The sequence below is a fragment of the Monodelphis domestica genome, chromosome 4 (assembly GCF_027887165.1).
Source record: "Monodelphis domestica isolate mMonDom1 chromosome 4, mMonDom1.pri, whole genome shotgun sequence".
NCBI lineage: Eukaryota > Metazoa > Chordata > Mammalia > Didelphimorphia > Didelphidae > Monodelphis > Monodelphis domestica.
The window spans coordinates 347773400-347795491 of NC_077230.1; the positions used below are offsets into that span (position 1 = coordinate 347773400).

Below are 22092 nucleotides of genomic sequence, written 5' to 3' on the forward strand. Positions count from 1 at the left end.
CAGTTAAATCTTTTGGTAACTTTTGAGAGAGTATTTTCAGTAGATGGATAGGGATGAAATCAGAAGTTGGATTATAAAAGAGTTAAAAAGAGTGAGGCATATTTCTAAACATTAGGAAGGAGCACCTATTTATAAGAAGAGGTTAGAAAGAAGGGAGGGAATGATTGATTGTTGTTGAACTCTTGGAGAAATGGGGCTGGGCGAAGGGAATATGAGATGAAAGGACCCAAGTAGAGGAGTTAGCCTTGATAAGGAGAATGGCTGCCTTTTTCTGAGAGACTGGAAGAAATGAAGAGAGAATAGTTGAAGACAGATCAATTCTGAGGTTTGAAAGAAGGAATAAAATATAATGTTGTGTTAGTGGTAAGGGCCCAGTTGAGATTAGATAGTATGATTTCTTAAGTGTTTAATTGTGGTGGTGGTGTGTGATTTCTTCTGTTCTACAGCATTATGAGATTAGGAGCAGAGAAGGCAAATTGATTGGGAAAACCCCAGGGCAAAGATTAACAGGATATGAAGGACAGTATTACAAGTGAACTGCAGAACCCTTTCCTAGCCCTACACAGGGCTAGTAACTTCCCCCTGAAATTGCCACCAAGTTACCCTGTATACAACTTGTAACTGAATAGTATCTGCTCAGTCCTGGTTAGCCTGAGAGCTCTTTGAGAATGATGAATGTTTTTTTGCCTTTTCTTCATATTCCTAGTGTAAGCACTAGGCACAGTGCTTGGACTTGACTTGAATGTGAAGGGTAGTGCATAGTTGAACTTTATACCAAGACTAAGACTGGAGGAAAGTGAGATGAGACCAGAGCAGGGATGGATGTCCTGGGAGAAGAGGTTTAGATAGAAGAATTAAATAAAAGTCATAGTGAAAATGAAGAATAGATTTGGAAGGAGTGAGTCAAAGAGAAGGAGATTCTGTGATTCTAAGTCCATTCTGCTCATTGCAACTATAGTATATTGTCATTTGAATATTAGAAACTAACTGAGAACCTTTGAATTTCATGGAGGACACCTTCCAGGACTTTGGCAAATGCTTTTTTTTTTTTTCAGTACATATCCTCAATTAATACCTTGCTTCATGTCATTGTTTAGCCAGTTGTTGAATAAACAAGTTAAACATATAGTTTTCTTTTTTTTTTTTAAACCTTTGCCTTCTGTCTTAGAATTGAAAGTAAGTATCAGTTCCAAGGAGAAGAGCAGTAAGGGTTAGGCAATGGGGGTTAGTTACATTATACCCAAGATCACACAGCTAGGAAGTGTCTGAAGCCAAATTTGAATCCAGGACCTATCATCTCTAGGTGTGGTACTACCTATAGTTTAATCTTTTGTGGAGACAAATCATTTTGATATTCTCTTGAGAGATACCTTGATGGAGGAGAGCTTTCAAGCCTACAATCTGCTCAAACATGTTGAAAATTAAATATTTTAGTTACCAAGTATCAGGAGGCATATGAGTCGATGAACAGGATTTCCTAGAACTAATTGTTAGTCATTTGGACCCTTAGGAGTAGTAAAGGTTCTTTTTGTGATTTTTCCAAGTTCTTTTGCAGCCTTCCCCCTCTATCACTTATCTGCTCATAACACTTGGAATGTAGACAGGTAAATCATTATCTCAGATTTTGATTGTGCTTTTGCAGATTTGTCACCTCCAATGTAGATTACTTCTGTGTTCTTGGCTAGGTGTGGTCATATTTCCTTACTTCATTACACAGTACACTGGGTATAGAAGCAACAGAGGCCAATTGTTGTGGTCCTGCTATTACTATTGAAAATAAATCCTTTAAAAATGAAGGCAGATTTGTTTCACCTTTATTCTGTTTGTTGGACTCTTCTAGTTTCATTCATAAATAGTCTTAGAAAAATCTGGTTTAGATCCAGCCATAGCACTGCTGGGTTTGTACCCCAAAGAAATAATAAGGAAAAAGACTTGTACAAGAATATTCATAGCTGCCCTCTTTGTGGTGGCCAAAAATTGGAAATTGAGGGGATGCCCTTCAATTGGGGAATGGCTGAACAAATTGTGGTATATGTTGGTGATGGAATACTATTGTGCTCAAAGGAATAATGAAGTGGAGGAATTCCATGGGAACTGGAATGACCTCCAGGAAGTGATGCAGAGTGAAAGGAGCAGAACCAGGAGAACATTGTACACAGAGACTAATACACTGTGGTACAATCGAACATAATGGATTTCTCCATTAATGGCTTTACAATGTCCCTGAACAATTTGCAAGGATCTAAAAAACACTATCCACAAGCAGAGGACAAACTGTGGGAGTAAAAACACCAAAGAAAAGCAACTGCCTGACTACAGGGATTGAGGGGATATGACTGAGGAGAGACTCTAAATGAACACTCTAATGCAAATACCAACAACATGGAAATGGGTTCTAATCAAGGACACAGGTGATACCCAGTGGAATCTTGCGTTGGCTATGGGAGAGGTGGTGGGAGGGGGAGGAGGAAAAGAAAATGATCTTTGTTTCCAATGAATAGTGTTTGGAAATGACCAAATAAAATAATGTTAAAAAAAAAAGAAAAATCTGGTTTAGCCGAATCTCATGTTAAATCCTCTGTAAGCTCACTTTCTCCTCTTAAACTTTTCAGACATGATATTGCTTGGTTTTCTGTCTTCCTTTTCCTTAGTGTTTTGTAAATTTAGTTTATACTCAAAGTTAATGCAGCCCTATCCATTGTCATTTGGGGGCAGGGGGAGGATTCATAAGAGCATATGAATTAGAGCTGGGAAGAACCTTAGAGGTTATTTAACTTTGCAGATGAGGAATCTGGGGCCCAGAAAGGTTAAATCATTTGCCTATCTTTCTTTAAATAGATTACCTTGGAGCTTCTAATCAAACATTAAAAACTATACCTTCTCATCTTTATCTTTTCTTTTAGTTTTTTAAACTTTATTTGTAAGTGATCTGTTTGTAAATGACTATAACATGACTCATTCTGAAATGACCTAAATCTTTTAATTGGTGCAGAGAAAAGCATAATGAATTTGTGGTCAAGATTTAGATTTGAATTTTGGCTCTGCCTGTATGAACTTGAACAAGTCCCTCAATGTCTCTCTGGTCCTCAGTTACTTCATTTGAAAATGAGAGTTCTTCCAAGTCCAAATCTAAACCTATAAATACATTTAAAAGAAACGAGTTACTTTTTAAATACAGTGGTAAAACTATGGTGAAGGCATCTCACTATTTGGGCAGGTGGGCAAGTAAGGTTAAATTGCTACTCTGTTATACTGACTGAACAAATGAGTTCCTATGAAATTCAACACATTATTCAAGGGACAGTCTTGAAAGATTGTTTTTAATTTACCCTTACTTATCTTCCTAGGTTCACCCTGTATGTTAAATGCAAACATAGAAATACAAAAGCTTCAGATTTGGATACTACTATGTCATCTCTGGCAACATGATTCATTTGCTTAGCTTGGGAAGAGGGAGGACTAAGGTTATAAGTACATTATCTTCTCTTTAGATTGTCTACCATTCATATTTTCAGGATATAAAAACAAACAAACCCTAAAGGTTTTTTTTTTCTTGTAAACTATTTACCAAAACATCTCCATTTGAGAATGATGATTCCAAGTTAAAAAAGAATAAAACTAGACATTTAGAGGTAGAAGGGAGCTCAGAGAAAATCTAGTTCAAAACCCACATTTTATAAATTAGAAAATGAAAACTGAGAACTTAAGTAACTTGCCTATGGTCATCCAGTCCGGATCACACTGTTAAGAGGCAAGCTTTGACCCTGGATCTTCCTGACCTCAAGACTAACACTATACATTTGGTCTCTACTTAATGAATGCCTTTTATGTAAAGGCAAATAGACTAGCTATAAATAAAGTAGAAGTTAAATCATGTGTATCCAAAGCTAGATGTTGCCTGTTGGAATTCCTAAATTTTAAATGTTTTGATACTCTATGACTCTCATCCATAAAAGATAGGCTGTGGTATTATAAATGTATGGGAATACCATTATGCTATAAGAAATTAAGAAAGAGACAGCTTTTGAGAAATGGGGGAAGACTATCATATAATGTAAAATAAGCAGAACTAGAATAATTTATATTGTAACATCAGTATTGTAAAACAAATCAAATTCTGAAAGATTTAAGAACTCTGATCAGTGTAGTGAACAACCATGATTCCAGAGGAATCCTTACTGAAGAATGCCACCCAATTCATTACAGAGATGTGATAGACTGATATTGAGAATGAGGCCTGTATGGGACATGGCCAGTATTCTTTTGCTGATATATTTTTTTCTAACTCTTACTTTGCTTCAAGCTTTTCTTTTCTTTTCTTTTCTTTTCTTTTCTTTTCTTTTCTTTTCTTTTCTTTTCTTTTCTTTTCTTTTCTTTGGCAGATGGGAGGGGGAAATGCTTGTAGTAATTGAGAAGAAATGCTTTTCAAAGAGTAAAAAGGGGCGGCTTGATGGCTCATAGGATTGAAAAGCAAGGTTTTAATCTGGCCTCAGGCACTTACTAGCCATGTCATCCTGGGCAAGTCACTTAACTCTCCTTGCTTAGTCCTTAACACTCTTTTGGCCTTGGAACCATTATATAGTACTGATTCTAAGGTGAAAGATAAGGATTTAAACCCCCACCCACCCACCCAAGTAAACATTAAGCATAGACAGAAAAGTTTTGTTGTTGTTGTTGTTTTTAAATGGGAGTTTTGTTTCAGGGAGCTTAAGATGATTAAAATATACTGTTCACTTTACCCAAGGTCATCTAGTCTGCTCTCCTCCTCCCCCCTCTCTTATCAGTTATGAGACTAACTCATTGACCATTTATGTAGATACTGATAGACAAAAGACCAACTCTAGGTAATCCATTCTGCTGCATAGAGTCATCTCTTGATTTTTTTTTTTTAATGTGTGGATAGGGTAAGCCCTTTTAGTGATTTATGGATCTCATTTAGGGGAGATACAATCAGAACAATGTTATCCACAAACCGGAATAGCTGGAGTCTCTTACCACCTGTATAAAATCCCTCTTCAATTTCTACTTTGTGCTGGACACCCTCCATGAAAGTAGAAAACAGCTTTGACAGGTCTCTTTTATTAATAACCAGAGTTTCCGAGAATATTGTTATCTCTGTTATATTTTTCAAGGGATCTTGACATATACATAGAATATACTCTGTTGAAAGAGAGCCTTTAAGCTTATATTTTGCTCTATTGAATCAATTGCTTTTTTTAAAAAAGTGACAAAACAAGCCTAATGAGTTTATATTTTTTACACCCTTTGGTCTGTTGTTTGATTATAAAGATGTAGTTTCAATGTACTATACTTTTTGAAAGCCCACCTAGACCTCTGAAATTTAGAGTTGGACTAGAAGATTCCTTACAGCTGTAAGCCTGTTGTAGCCCTATCATTCTAGAATTATGCCAAGTGCTACTAAGTAGTTGTTTTGTTTTTTTTTTTAAAGCTGAATGTATAGCTAATCTGTGTTTTTTGCCTTCTAGTACATATTGAATGTTTTTTCTCTGTATGTTGTTTTTTAAGCTGATGAAATAGTATTAGTGCAATTTTTTTTCATTCCAACTCCAATGAGGGCAGGGGAGAGTCATGCAATGAGGGAAAGGGAATAATGTAATTTCTTTGGAATTAGAATAAATCTTATTACTCATTTATTACGCCTCATTTTAGCTTGGAAGGGACCTAAAGCTCTTAAAGGCTATGCTAGATGAATGGAAATTTTAGCAGATTCCACTGAGGTGCAAATTTACCAGGACAGATGGACTGACTGATAGTCAATTAACAAGCATTTATTAAGTGCTGGCTCTGTGTCAGATACTGTGCTAAGGGTAGAAGATACAAAGAAATGGAAAAACCTGGTCCCTGCCCTAAGGAACTCACATTCTTATGAGGGAGACAACATCTAAATAACTATGTACATATGAGATATATACTGTACAGTAAAAATGGAAGGTAATCTCAGAGGGAAGGCACGAGTGGTGGGGAGGAAGATGAGATTGGGAAGGAACAATTAAGGAAAACCTCTTGCAGAAGATGGGATTTGAACTGTGTTAAAGGAGCTAGGAGGCTGAGATGAGGTGGGAGATCATTCCAGGCATAAAGAGATGAGTAAAAATGCATGGAATTAGAAAGTGGAGTATCCTGGGTAAGAAGCAGTAATTTAGTCAGTAAGGGGTAGAGGGGAGTACAATGTAAGAAAAGTGGAAGGTAGGAATGGGCTAAATGCCCAGTAGGATTCTCTATCTGATCCAGGGGTAAGAGGTGTCTCCCAGGGTTTGTAATGTGAGAGGGGGGGTTGACATGGTCAGACCTACACTTTAGGAAGATCGCTTTGGTAGTTGAGTGAAGGATCGATTGCTGTGGGGAAAGCCTTGAGGCCAAGGAGCCCAAGCAGAAGTCTGTTATAATAATATGGTTGTGAGGTAGTGAGAGCCCACACTGAGAGGCAGCTGGGTAGAGGGGAGGACTCAAACAGGAGAGGTGTCATGACCATAGGAAAAAGCCTTGGCTATGTGGGGTAGGCTGAGTGAGAAGTCAGTGGAGGATAACCCTGAGGTGGCAAACCTGGATGACTTAGGGATGGAGGCACAGGAGCTGGGGCCCTTGACAGTGATAGGAAAGTTGAGAAGAGGAAAGGTTTGGGTGAAAAGATAATGAGTTGTTTTCTCCTTTTGAGTTTGAGATGCCCATGTGATGTGGGACTGGAGAGAGTTCAGTCAAGAGACTAGGGCTAGGAAGAAAGCCCTGGGAATCATCAGGGGTAATCAGCACACCCAGTGGAGCTAAAGAGATCACCAAGCATGGTAGGATTAAGTGCTACTGTGCACCAAACCCAGAGAGAAGTACTAGGATGTAAATATGTGAGGAAGACAGTCCCTGCTCTCAGAGTTCACAGTCTAGCGGGGGAAGACAACACATAAAGAGGAGTTAAAAAGGCAGGGGGAGGGCAGAAGTGGAGCAGTGCCCCACAATAGCGGGTAGGGGAGCTAGCCAAGAAGAGGGGTGATTGAGGCCTGGCTCTGGTCAGTATAAGGGAAAGCTTCCCCTTTCAGAGCTGAGGGATAGAGGGTGTAATACAGGGTTGGGGCAGATTAGGAAGATGGTCTAGGTATAGCACACCATATGTAGCTTGGTATGGTGACTGGGAAGTAGATGGTGTCATCTGTGAATTAGACTAGGTAAGTACACTAAGGTGAGGGCATTAGGTCACGATTCTGTTATTATTATTATTATTATTATTATGTCATATTAACTCACAGATTGGCTGCTCTTACTAAAGTGTGGAAAGGTTGTGATTTGTGTTGATAAAGGGAGGACACATGGATGAAATCACAAATTTTTTGAAACATGGAAGTGTAGAATGACTGCTGTTTGAAATGTTAATTTGTTTTCATGAGAATAGCATGAGAAAATCCTTTTGCTCAACTTGAGTATAATGAAGAAATTTGCTACATGGGAAACTTACTTTCTTAGACTGTAGATAAGTCTACCTCAAACACCCATAAGCAGTCTTAACTCTTAAAGTTTTCCTCCTCCTCCTTATTGTTTCTTGTACAGTATTGGAAATGTATGTTCCACTCTAGCAGAGATTCTGAAGCTTGTAGACTCCTTTTCAGAGTAATGATTTGAAAGCAAATACTCAGTAAGAGGTTAGTGAAAATGTCATTTTTCCCCCTATCCAAATTCCTGGACTCCCTGCTATTCATAGATTTCTTGTGGATCTATGAACTTTAGATTAAGAAACCCCTACTGTATAGCATATTTATATGTAAAAAACAATAAGATTTTAATAAGTTCTAAGTACCCAACTTTTCCACTGGCAGAATAAAGATGTGTCAGTATTGGCAAAGCTAGATGGTAGTGAAAAATAAAGAGATTTTGCTTATTGCTTGATTTGTCTATCCTTTTTCTATTAAAAAAAATCAAATACCTGCCAACTCAAAATGTTACTTTAATATGTGAATACCTATTTTGGGCTTGAATCATAACACTTAATTACATGACACTTTGAGTTGAGTTAGTTTGGTAGATTTTATCATTGGATTGTGAATTTTTTTTTCCGTAATTTTCCCTCTTCTCCTTGGTGAATTACAGGAAATGTTTGAAGATTGCTTTTGTCTCGTTTATTGTGCTTTTTTTTTTTGTAATAAATGTTTGTTCTTTTTTTAGGACATTCAGTCAGAAGAAGGCTGCAATTGAGAGAGAATATGCACAGGTAAGTTCTGGGGCAAGATTCCTCATCATGTTCATTGAAAGTACTTAAAAGTGACTGAAGAAATCTGAATTGCCAGAGGCTGCCCATCTCTGCCTTTCTCCTATATTTTGGGGGCTGACTCTCCATCCCTTGGAAGTTCTATTTGTTGCCTCCTCCACCTTCTGTTTTTGAGGATTTTTGTAAGGAATGGAATATTCCTTTACCAGAAAGTTATTGATTCCCACTCTGGGAAAAGCCATCTTTTATTATTATAATTCTGTGACTAATGGCTCTTCCTGTTGTTGCTTGTAGTTTCAATGAATGCTAGACGCCTTGGTTTCCAAAAGATTCCCTTTTTCCTTCCCTCCATCCACTCTAATGATACTGGTCTTCTTGTATAAGAGGAATTAATTTAAAAAAATCATATTCTGTGATATTTATTGGGTTTCAAGCTCTGCTTGTAGAAATTATTACTACACTTTAGAAAGTGAAGTATGATGTTTCTGATAGAATTGTAAAGACTCTCTTGCTTGAAAATTATAACCTTGTTTGGACCTAAATAGTTAAAGTGTTATATATGCCAGGAGGTGACTGAAAAATCATATTGTGAGTGTATAGGAGTTAATCTACACCAGCAAAGGAGCAGCTCATTGGAGCTTGGAAGGTTCATATTTGTCCATTAGAGGGAATTACTTTTCTACACAGAAATGTTTAATTTAAAACCCCACAACCTTCAGCTTATTTAGACATATTGATTAACCCATTTGGTGGAGACTCATTTGATGTCCCAGTTTTTTGTGAGGATTCCCTGGTTTGGCAACATTTTCTGGAAAATGGAAGGTGTGTAAATATGTAGGTTTATATTTATAGACTGCTGTCATGACTTTACATTTTCACTTTTTTGCTACCTCCCCAAATAGGCATCAAAGAAGTTAGGTGTTTTACTATGACATCATCCATCCCATTCCCCTTATTTTATAGATCTAGGAGTTACTCTTTTCTTTCTCTTTTGCTCTTATTCTCCTTTTTTAAATGGAACACCAAGCCTAGAAGAATTAAAATACAGGACAGGGAGAAATAGTGAATATCACACCTGAGACAAATGGTAGGGGGAGAAAGACAGGGTTCAAGATTGGAGAATGGAAAAGGAATGAGAAGGAAACATTGAAGGATTAATTATAGTAATACAAATAGAAAGTAACATGCATCTAAAAGTCAGGACATTTAAGGAGAAATAGTGGCTCAACAAAGGGGTAGAGACAACCCATCTGTTATCTGAAAGAATACAGTGCTGACTGAGAACACATGGCTGGAAATTTATCAGTCCTCCCACTGGGATGCCCCTCTGATACCAGAATGTTGTAGCCCTCTTAAATCGTAGGGGACTAAGTAGGCCTGAAACCTGCTATTTCTCTGAATGCAGAAATACTGAGGGAAACAAAAGCCAACAGTATAGTATAATGGATTGGGGGCAGGAGGTTAGAAATATCCAGGCTCAAATACCAGCTCAAACTTTTAACTAGATGTGTGACCTTGGACAAGTCACGAAACTACTCTGTGCTCTGGTTTCTTATCTATGAAAAAATGAGAAGTCTAAATTCAGTGGCCTTTAAGGTGTCTCTAAGTTCCCTCCTCTTAGTCTCTGATCATACTTTGAGTCTCTAAGAATGAGGTCAGGATCAAACAGGGTTCTATCAGCCCATTCTAAGGATGCAGTAGAGCCTGACCCAGAGTCAATGTCCCAAATTGGAAACTAAGGCCAGCTCCATGAATAAACAGAAGATACTGAATATAAAGAAATAGTATGATCTAGAGATACCCGAAAAACACACAGAAATGAAGAGAGTAATATCAAAATAATTACAAGCTCAACTGTAGAGAGAAAAAAAGCTAGCCTGACCACAAGCGCTATGAGAGTAAGTAAAGAAAATGAAACAATAGATTAAAAGTTTAAGTGAAATAAGAGTTTTGGAGGAAAGAACTGGAAGGAGAACAAATAGCTTAAAACAAAAAATGGAACTCTTGTCCAAACAATGGTCTCTCTGAAAATAGAATAAACCAAGTAGAAATAAGTGATTCTACAAAACAAGAAAAAAATAGATTAATATCAAAAGATGGGGGGGGATAGAAAAGATTTCCTATCTGTTATTGAAAACAGCTGACCCAAAAAATGGGTCAAAGAAGGAGTATTTAAGAATCAGCAGACTCCCTGAAAACTATGACCAGAAAAAATTGCCTACTTACCATTCTTCAAGAAATCATAAATGAAGGGGGCAGCTGGAGAGCTCAGGGGATTGAAAGCCAGGCCTAGAGACAGGAGGTCCTAGGTTCAAATCTGGCCTCAGACACTTCCCAGCTGTGTGACCCTGGGCAAGTCACTTGACCCCCATTGCCTAGCCCTTTCCATCCTTCTGCCTTGGAGCCAATACACAGTATTGACTCCAAGACAGAAGGTAAGGGTTTAAAAAAAAATCATAAATGAAAACTATCCAGAAACAGAGAGCCAATTGAAAAATAGAGAGTTCAAATATCAAAGAACTCTAATCAAGATGACACCAGACTTGGCAACTATGCCTATGAAAAACTGTGAGAACTTGGAATATGGTATTACAAAAGGAAAATAATAGATTTATTACCAAGACTAATTTACCCTGCAAACTTGAGTATCATTCTACTGGGGGGAAAAATCAAATTTTAATTGAAACCTTGAAATGCAGAGAGTAATCAAGAGAAGCTTTGAAAGGTAAATTTGTTTTAAGTAATTGGAATGGTCTACACAACAGGGAGAGTTGTAAGCCTCCTTCAGAGGCTTTATGTCTTCAAGTATCACATAGGGTCTTAAATGAGATAATCAGAAGGCCTAGGAGTGAGCTAAGAGGAGTTTATATTCTATAAGTCTAAATTCTTATTTTATAAAAGAAACAACTAACATCATAGCATTGACATCACAACGCTATAGGATTGTCCTAAAAAGAAGTACTGGAAAGGAGGATTTAAAGACCTTAATCAAAAATGAAAAGGTTGTAAAGAAACTTGGCAAAAAATACATGATCTATTCAAAGAAGGAGAAAATAGGAACAAATCTACAATATTGGATCATATTTACCAGCTACAGCATTGTGCTCACATTGTGTATAACAGTGATCATCTCTTCAAATAGATGATCTCAAGGATCCCTTAGATTTCTAAATCAATCCAGGAATCCTTCCTACTCTTTAAGCATGAGCAGCTGGAATTTTCTCACAGAACTCTTCTCTACATCCTTTAGGACATCAAATTTCCTTAGAGCCCAGCTTCCAAGAAATCTTGATCTATTTTATTTTATTTTTTGAAATTTTTATTTAGTCAATTTAGAACATTATTCCTTGGTTAGAAGAATCATATTCTTTCCCTCCCCTCCCCCACTGCTTCCCGTAGCAGACGCACAATTCCACTGGGTTTTACATGTGTCCTTGATCAGAACCTATTTCCATGTTGTTGGTGTTTGTATTAGGATGTTCATTTAGAGTCTACATCCCCAGCCATATCCCCTTCGACCCATGTGATCAAGCAGTTGTTTTTCTGTGTTTCTGTTCCCACAGTTTTTCCTTTGGATGTGGATAGTGTTCTTTCTTATAGATCACTCCAAGTTGTTCAGGAACACTGCATTGCCACTAATGGAGAAGTCCATCACCTTCAATTGTACCACAGTGTATCAGTCTCTGTGTATAATGTTCTCCTGGTTCTGCTCCTTTTACTCTGCATCCTTCCTGGAGGTCTTTCCAGTTCCCTTAGAATTCCTCACTTTATTATTCCTTTTAGCACAATAGTACTCCATCACCAACATATACCACAATTTGTTCAGCCATTCCCCAATTGAAGGGCATCCCTCATTTTCCAATTTTTGCCACCACAAAGAGGGCAGCTATGAATATTCTTGTACAAGTCTTTTTCCTTGTTATCTCTTTGGGGTACAAACCCAGCGGTGCTATGCCTGGTTCAAAAGGATTGCCCTTTGGGCATAGTTTCAACCATTTTATTTTAATTGACATCTTTATTGTATATATTTTTAGATAGCTAAATTTATTCTTGTATCATTGAGGAGAAAAAAGCAACCTATTCCTCCCACCCTATTTTCTTGGGTTACCAGGCAGCCAGAGATTCCTTATATTTCTGTTCTAGTTGGGAGGAATCCAGTGTCTGTATAAGTTTGTGTGACTACCTATAGGATGGACCTTATTAAGAGTCCTCTTTCCCATGTAATTTTTACCTGCCTTCCTCTACAACCTCTTTAGAAGAGCTATCCCATAGATTGGCATCCACCCTCTCATTCTGGTCCTTATCTCAGGAGTACCAATTCATCCTTGAGTGACTTTAGTGACAATTAATGTCACTAATACATAAGGAATACTGTTCTTTTTACTTCATTACCCTTTATTCTGGATCAAATATCTCTTGTTTTATTTCATCGAACTAGCCATATGATTTAAGCCAATTTAGCTCCAGAATTTCGTGCCCTCCCCCCCTTTTTCCTGGGCAAGTATCAGTAGCAACATGGGGAATGCCCCCCATTTTTTTTCTTCTTCAAATCTTGCCCCATCCCTTGTGAATTAAAAATATACAAAAATAAGCAAACAAACTATAAAATCTTACTTTTAGATAACAATCTGAAAACTCTGAGACCTAAGTCTTCTTGAACTAACTGGAGTACCCCACATTTGTAGACTAGGAAGAGAATTTTCCTTCTAATTTCTTTCTTCTCCAGTAGGATGACAGAGAATATATTAGTATAACATAAAGTTATTAGCATGTTTTAAACAGTTTTTACTGGTGCTAATAAAACTTGGTTTTTCCTTTCTTTTAACATATATTTCTATCATGAGCTAAATCCGAGTTTTCATGCATTTGAACATTTGCAAAAAGCATCCAGTTTTTGAAACATCTGGCTCTTCATTTTTAAACACCTAATTTGCCAAACAAAAAAGTCATTTTAAGATTCCTATTTATTTTACATAAGCATCTGTATATGACTTCCTCAGTCAACTAATAATGTGAATTTTTTTAAACTATTACTTTCTGTTTTAGTAACAACTCTGAGGTTAAGGACTTGTGTAGGCTCACAGAGCAAGAAAATGTCTGAGACCATATTTGAACCCAAGTCCTCCCTAATCCAGGCCTGGTGCTCTATCCACTGAGCCCCATATAGCTAGCTGCCCCTAATAATATGTATTTTACAGGAATTAAAACTAGCTTGGTAATTTCACTAGTAGAGGGAAATCCCAAATAAAAAATTCCATCTTCCAATGGTAGTCACTACCTTCTCTGAAACTTACAAGTCTTAGGGAGTTGCCTTGAATTCAGAGAGAGAGCACTGGACTGAATTCAAGTCAGGAAAGCTTGGAACTTAAATTCAGCCTCAGACATACTCACTAGCTGTATGACCCTGGGCCAGTCATTGAATCTATTTGCCTCACTTTCCTTTTCTATAAAATGGGGATAACCCTTATGATTGTTCTGAGGATCAACTAAGTTAATAATGACACATCACTGAGCACAGTAAATGCTATATAAATGTGCAATGTTATTAGGCTTGGCCAGGATCATATATAGGCAGTATGTAAAATAGACAGGACTTGAACCCAGATCCTTCTGGTTAGTTCCAGTTTATATTACACTGTGGCATGCTGCCTCTCTGTGAACTTAAGAATTAAATGTAAATGCAGTGTAGAACACTGGCTGAACGAGTTTCTTCACCGTCCTGTGGCTGCCCCCCCAAAAGGGAAAGGAGATATCAAAAGAATTTGTAGAGGAGGTCCTCACATGGTGTCAGGGATAAAAATAATGTAAACTATATTGTACAGAACATGCTGGAATTAACTCTTCAGATACATTTGTGAGGTCACAATTTCTAAGCAGAAATATTATCCTAAAGATATATTTTGTTCCCTTGATATTTGTTTGGAGAGGCTGTTTCTGTGAAAAATGAACTAATTGGTTATTTTAACATGCATGTTAACTCCTGTACTGAGTTCATATTCTTCCCCCCCCCCCCTTTGCACAAATGAAAGGGATGTGTGAAGAAGGAAAAAAGCTGAGAGATCTTAAGATATTTGCTTAAGATGAGTGGTACTTAAATATAAGTATTATGGAAATCAGTGTTTTGCCACCTTAAAGGAGGAGATTGGGAAAAGGAAGTGAACAATTTTAGCAAGAATTGTCCTGGAGGTGAGAATTGATAATATTTGGAAACTGGATTCATAAAGAGAAGGGAAAGTATAACTTGGTTCCTCAGAGTAAATGAGACTAATTGCCCAATTTTTTTTCATTGTCTAGTACTCTTCTTTAACAGATGTAGAATTGACTTTTATTACCAGCTTTTTATTATATTAATAACAATAAGTAATAGTTCCTTATATAATATTGTATATTTGTATAGTTCTTTACTCTTTATGTAATGTTTTCCATATATTATCTCACCAAACCATAACAACAGCCTTATAAAGATAATACAACTCTTGCTATTTCCATTATCACAGATGAGGAAAATAAGACTCAAGAGATCAAATGAACTGGCCATTGTCATATTCTAGGAAGTGCAGCAGAGACTTAAGTCCAGTTCTTCTTACTTAACTCTGTAAAATTTAAAATTTGATCTCAAATAATAAAAATATTATATTTTATGAGGTTTATTAAATGATCATTAGAAATCAAGGAATAAAGAGGATAAAAAATAAAAATAAAAACCATGTGCCCATGGCTGCTTAGCCATTTTCAGATTTCCCCATCTTACCACCATCACTGCTGATTGCTACATCGTGCCCAAAGAGAGAAAGAGCCTCAACGCCCACTCCCTTTATCCTCTGTCTACAGGAAGTACGTAATGACAGAAAGTCAGTGGCCTCTCAGGATATGTAGTTCTTTTTTAGGGTAATGGATTTTCAATTATACATACCCTCCTGAGAGTAGAGGAAGATTTGTCTCTCCAGTGGGTCTTGTAAACATACCAACTTTGAAATTACAATAATTTGAGGATAAGAGGAAAAGAGAAAAAAACCAATAATTGCTAGGCACATTGAAAGCCAGTTAGGGGGCAAGTTCCCTTTGGCATAAGAGTATACATACAAAACAAATGCATTCAACCCCACACAGTTCAAACCACCACCTTCCAAAGTTCACTCTGCATCTTCTGGTACAGTGTCTGGTCTGTGGAGACATCTTCATGGTACCTTTTCCAAACAGTTCACTTTCTGGATTCGGAGAGGTAGCATGTTTCTTAACCTAAAATTACTCTCAAAAAGAATTTAAACTTTGTAATTTAAAATAATAATAATAATTATTATTATTATATATACCCCCCCACCCCGAAGAGGGTGATTGAAAAACACAGGGATCACTTAGGGATGCGTGACTGGGTTATGAGATATATGAATCAATTGGCAGAGAAATCAAAAACATAAAAAAATCCAAATAAAAAAGATAATTTCTGGATGAAATATAGACTAACAAAGTCTTATGTGTAAAAATTCTAAGTGAAAGAAAAACAAATTTGTAACAGCTTCTTGAATCAGGGCCCAATTAAAGTAATGTCTATCCCACAAGTCTGTAGGACAAAATGTGGTAATTTTTCACTTACCCATCTGCAGCGAAGACTACAAGAAGTTGCCATACTATAAGAGAGAAAAAAAGACTAATAGAGAGGCATCATTCCCTGGTCTGATTTTACCTTCACTCTCAGGGATAGGGGAGCCAGAACGGACAATTATTAGGTACTTTCATATTTTTCACAAGGGGTGTAGTACAAGGAGTCCTGCATCTTAACATATGTCAAGTGCCACAACCTTGAGTCTCACACTAGATTCAAGCCCTTGTACTCTTCTTTGGGCAGAATGTCATCAATCCACATAGGATTGATTTGGTCTTTTTGACCTTGTACTCTTTGGCACTATGCAAGTAGATTTGTGCTTTTTTGGCACTGTTCAATGGCTCTTTTGTCCCTTCGTGGTCACCAACTGTAAAATTTAAAATTTGATCTCAAATAATAAAAATATAGTTTATGAGGTTTATTAAATGATCATTAGAAATCAAGGAATAAAGAGGATACAAAGTAAAAATGAAAACTACATGCCCATGACTGGTTAGCCATTTTCAAATTTCCCCACCTTACCACTATCACCACTGATTGCTACATCATGCCCAAAGAGGGGAAGAGCCTCAACATCCACTCCCTTTATCCTCTGTCTACAGGAAATACTTAATGACAGGAAGCCAGTGGGCTCTTGGGATATATAGTTCTTTTTTTAGGGTAACACATTTTTAATTATACAACTCCTAATGCAGTCTTCTTTCCACTATTACATTTTTCTTCCAAATTTTGCATAATCACTTGGGTAACATATTTAAACATTCTGTGGTAGATGGAATAAAATTTGCTGAAGTAAATTGAGTCTTTTTTTCTTCACCATAGCCTTGAACAAAGATTCATTAATCTCATGCTGAAATTATAATATTCAGAACAGTACTTAAGTCACCAAAACAAATTTCATTTTAAGAAAATTTGTTCTATATAACATCAAACAAAGAATGAAGATAGGGTATTATTTCATTTTAAGGACTCTGAAAATGCAGAAAGAGGGAACATGAATAGGAAAAAGAAAACTGGTCTCATAGTCAAGACCTGGACTCAAGCCCTGCTTCAAATGGTCCTAGGAGCCTAGGCATTAGCCCAGATGATTCCCTAAGGAATTACATGTTACATGTTGCAGCCTTGCTTTCATTCAGCATTAGGAGAAGCATTTTCCTCACTCAGAATAAATCTAATCCTCCATATATTTGCTGTTGCATTTAATTCCATATGGTAGCCCTTCAGATGTCTGAAGACCATCATAATGTCCCTGCTTTTACTGGAAGCTTTTCCCAGTCCTTAATTCTAATGTTTTCCCTTCATTCTTTCTTTATTTATTTTGTATATAGCTTTCTTTGAATTTAGGGTAGTGACTGCCTTTTGCTTCTTTTTTTGTATCACCTGTGCACATACCTAGTATATAATAGGTGCTTTATAAATGTTTGTTACTTGATAGATTTACTATCCAGGTTCAAATGCCACCTCTGTCATTTACTAACTCTGTGACCTTGGGCAAATAGTTTAAACTCTTTGAGCCTCAGTTTTCTCATCTATAAAATAAGGGTAAAGGTCTATTCATAAACCTATGACCTTATCACTCATACAATACAAACTACATATAATACATGGCCATTTCCTGAAGATAACCTTTTAAGTTCCCTGCCAGCTCTCGAAGTCAATGATGGGAATCTAAAACTATTTGCTGCACTCAGATTTGATTACCTCCAAATATAATCTGAGGATTTATGTTTTTCTAGTTGTTTATGTATTTTAACTTTTCTTGTATAACACTTAGTAATATTATGGAAAATAATGAATTAATATCCCACATTTATAAAGCATTTTGAGATATATAGTATACTCTTCTCACAACCTCATATGGGCAGGTAATGCCAGTATTAATGTACTTGGTTTACAGATGAGAGAAATGAGCCTAAGAGGGAAGATTTTTGTCTTACCTGTGGGCATGCACAATGGTTTTAAGTAGTGGGGATAAAGCATTCTGCTATATGACTCGGTCTTTGTTCCTAAAGATTGAAGAAAAATAAAAGTTTTGCAGAATTTCTGATTTGGAAAAGACTGCATAGTTGCTTATCTAACCCTGATGTGAAGAGAAATCCTCCTTCTGATCTCCCTGGCAAGCAGTCATCTGGATTCTCCTTGAAGAACTTTAGTGACAGGATGATCATGTTCCTCCCCAAAGGTTGTCCATTCCGTCTTTGGATGTTAGACTTGGTAATCCTGAGGTTCTTTCCAGCTCTGGGCTTTCCTGATTCTAGAGTTATCTAGAGTAATCATCTAGAAGATGATTTATTTGGGGCTGAGAAAGAATTCCAAATGAAGACAAGAATAGATCATTTCAACATATAGAAACATGCCACTTATGTAAATAGATTGACATAAGATTCTCCATTTTGTTCAGTCATTTCAATTGTGTCCAATTCTTTGACAACCCTTTTGGGATTTTCTTAGCAAAAATAGTGAAGTAGTTTTTTCCCTTTCCTTTTTGAGGTTATTTTACAGATGAGAAAACTTCGGCAAACAGGGTGAAGTGACTTGCCAGGGTCACACAGCTAGTAAGTATCTGTGGTTAGATTTGAACTCAGGTCTTCCTGACTCCAGGCCCAGCACTTTATGGTGTCACCTAGCTGCCCCTAAAGAAATGAAGGAGCCTGGAATTAAGAGGCCTCTGCTCTGCATCTTGAACCATTGAGAAATAAAAGAGAAATGAGAATGGAGAGTAAAGGAGAAAATAAAAGAGGAAGAAAAGCTCAACTACCCAGGGCCAGTTAGTTGCTTAAGGAAGAATGTCAAATATCTCAGTAGCCCACAAAAGGAATCATTGCATTAATAAAAATAAAATCCATGTGCCATATACATAGTAGACATTTTACAAGTATTTATTGAATTGAAATGAAAGAATATTGGATGTCATGTGCTATAATAAAATTTCTTTGGTGTTTTCTCATATGAGTGGATTCTGTCCTTGGAAATTTTATAGTAAATCACCCAAAACTCCCACATATAATTTGTGTAGAGTTAAAAATTCATATTTACTTGGTCTTGGTAAGTAGTGTAATGTGCCAATCAGTCGGCTGGAGAGTATGAGGAGTTAGTTGGGAAAGTAAGAGAGAGCAGCTAGATGACAAACAGTCAAAAATAGAAAAAGCAAGCAGAGAATTGGCAGTTGGGAAAATAGTGTTTCAAACTCATTTAAGGCAAGATTTCTAAGAATGAAAAGAACATTTTGCCCTTTTCAGGGAATACTGAAGGAAAAGAAGACAACCTGGCAGAGAATTATTTACATTGGATGAGGATGTGAAGTGCTAAACTTTTCAGGGTGCTTCTGTATTGTTACTGTTTATTCAGAAATTTCTTTAGCTGACTCACATGCAGTATCATTTACAAGTTATATGTTATGATAGAGAAATGCAGCAAATTTATCAATATGACTGATTTGCAAAAAGAAAATTTGTTTGTTTTTGCAGCACTGGGTGTTGTATTTGAGTTCCACTTTATTGCTGACTCCCTGTGTTGTGTCAGTTACATAAACTCCTGGGGCCCAAATTATATCATCAATAAAACGAAGAGGTTGGATTAGATGATCTCTGAAATTCAGGACTGATCTTAAGTCATTTAATGGCTCTGAGCCTTAATTTCCTCTTATAAAATGAGTAAATTGGATGCTATGATCTTCAAGGTTTCTTTAAAGCTAAAAATCCTACAATATCATGAATTGATTATGAAGCCAGTTTTTACAAAATATCAGGGATATCTCTCACATTACTAATTCTTTCATTCAAACAAAATAAAAAAATTTTTAAACAAGAGAAGACTTATAGCAACCATTAAGTAGAATGAACAGCTGTTGGAATAAAGTCAGAGCTAGCTACTGACTCAGCAGGTAGTTAACCACTAGGGTGTCAGTAAAATCATTTGGGGTGCTCAAATAGAAATGGCTACAAGCAAGTCCTGTCTAGGAATTCACTCCCCGAATCCTTGGCAGAATGTGACCAGTGAAAGAAGGATACAAAAGGTTACTGTGGCTGCTGAAAGAGCAGGAAAAGACTGTAGACTAAGGGCGGGTCCCTGCCTCTCGCTACAAGCACAGAGGGGAGCAGACGTGGGCCCACTGGCAAATAGCCTGTGGTATTACACCATTTGTGGTATTATGCCAATACAGAGAAGTGATTTGTTTGCTATTTTTATTCACTGAAGGAAATCACTTTATGATTAAATTAGACACACTATGCTAATCAATTCTTTACTCTCCTTATTTTATTCTAGCCTTAAATTTTTTAAGTTGTCTCTAGTTTTATTATCTTTAGGGACTATTGTTTTCTTGGTCAATTCTATTGGGATAGAATTGGGAACTTTAAAAATGCAAGTTCATTTAGATTAGTGCTGTCAAGTCTTGATTCCATTGGAAGCATGCATTCATGTAAAAAATACAAAACAGTCTGTAATCTAATTAGAACTGTTTTCCTTGCCAGTCCGAATCCTAGTGACAGAGATTATTAGTGAGACAAAAAATGAACCATTTTTCTAATACAAAAGTCTGATTTCTAAAGTTCTATATGTGTTGCTGACAGCCTATGTTGGAGCATATGCAAATATACACTTAAATATCAGGTACTATACTTTGGTTTGTTTTTTTAAATCTGCAGGAATGTTGACTTATACAAGACAGCAAAAAAAAAAATCCTACTTTGGTTTCAAAATTGATTGCATTTTATCATGAATCATAGCTCGCCATTCATGGTAGTACCTCAGCTAACAAATATTTTGGGTACAAAATATCTTTTTATAAGCATAAGTGTGGGGTAGTTGGAAAAAGTTTTTCTGCCCAGAATCATTGGTAGTGATATAGTACTCTCAGCAATGGTGTTTTAACAAGTCTTTCCTTTTAAAATGTATAAATATAAGCTGACATCCTTTTCACTCTTTCCCTCCATCTGTTTTGACTCCCTCCTCTGTCATTGTCCATGTTCCCTTGAAGCTGTGGAAGATGGAGAAGAGAGATTTTATTAGTCTGAAATATAGTTTGTGTTAATAATCACTACTCTAGAGGGCATGCAAAGCCTGTGGAGAGATCATTCTCCCAGAACTCATAGCCCAGTCCTCCTGGTAGTAGGGGTTCCCAGGTGGAAGCCAAGAATGCATCCTTTATGCAGTGCTATTATCTCTACCTCTGATAACAGTTTCTCACAATCAAGTGTTTCATTAGATACATTCTCTACCAGATCACTGTTTAGCTTTAAGGTTGGCAAAGTGCATTACTTATATTATTGTAGCTAATCACCACTCTGAGAAGCAGGCAGTGTTATAATTTTCATTTTACAAAAGAAAAGTTAAATGACTTGCCTAGGTTCATACAACCAAGTAAGTGTGGTAGGATTTGAACTGATTCCTGATTTCCAAGTCCAGTACTCTATCTACTGGGCCACTTAGCAGCTTCATTTTTATGAACTTGGCTTATAACACTATAAACCTCCCTTCCATTTGATATTTTGTAGTTTACAGGGTACTTTCATGTCCACTTTCACATTTGAACCTCAGATAACATGATTGCTTCTGATCCCCAGGATAGTCCAGTTTTCTGTTACCCTAGGCTGCCTCATGCTTGACCCCTAAACTGCCCTGAGTACTAGTAGCTTTAGAACAGTGCCCATACATGTTTGTATGCTGCGATCAAGTGTGGTGCTCTAGGGGGGAATGCTAGATTTAGACTTTGAAGACCTGGGTTCAAATTCTAACTGCCACATTAATACGCATGTGACCTTGGGCCAGTTACTCTGGGCCTCCGTTTTCTCATCTGTAAAATGAAGAGGTGGAGTAGATGACCCCCAGTATCCTTTCTAAGTCTAAATCGATGATATTGATTGGGATCTAAGAGTCGGTAGTTAATGTTAACAGAGACAAATTTGGAGGCATCATGGTATGGAAGCAAGTCACTGAACCTCTCTGTGTCTTGGCTACCTATTCTGTGAAACATGAATACTGGACGTAATATTTAAAATTCCTTCTAAATAAAAAAATTCTATAATTCTCCCCAAATGTTTAGAATTTTATGTTCAAGTTATAAAGCAAAGTGCTCTGTGATTTCAGAAAGGGAAACGTTGTTACTAATTGGAGAAATAGGAAAAACTTCCTAGAGAGGGTGGCATTTAAGATGGTCTTTTTCAGTAGGTAAGAGAGAAGGCAGATAATTGTAGATAGGGAAATACGTGAATGCTGAGGGGCACATGCTGATGTGGTAACCAAGACTCAGAGAGATTATGACTTGCCACAGGTAATA

General features: G+C 36.9%; 1 protein-coding gene across 3 annotated transcripts in view; it reads left to right on the forward strand.

Annotated features, from left to right (window-relative positions):
* Positions 1-22092, forward strand: part of FCHSD2 (FCH and double SH3 domains 2) — a 347367-nt gene that overhangs the window by 59975 nt on the left and 265300 nt on the right. For all 3 annotated transcript variants that reach the window (XM_056795012.1, XM_056795014.1, XM_056795013.1), the window contains one exon: positions 8170-8215. In XM_056795012.1, the coding sequence (XP_056650990.1) occupies positions 8170-8215 (46 nt within the window). The remainder of the gene's footprint in view (positions 1-8169; positions 8216-22092) is intronic.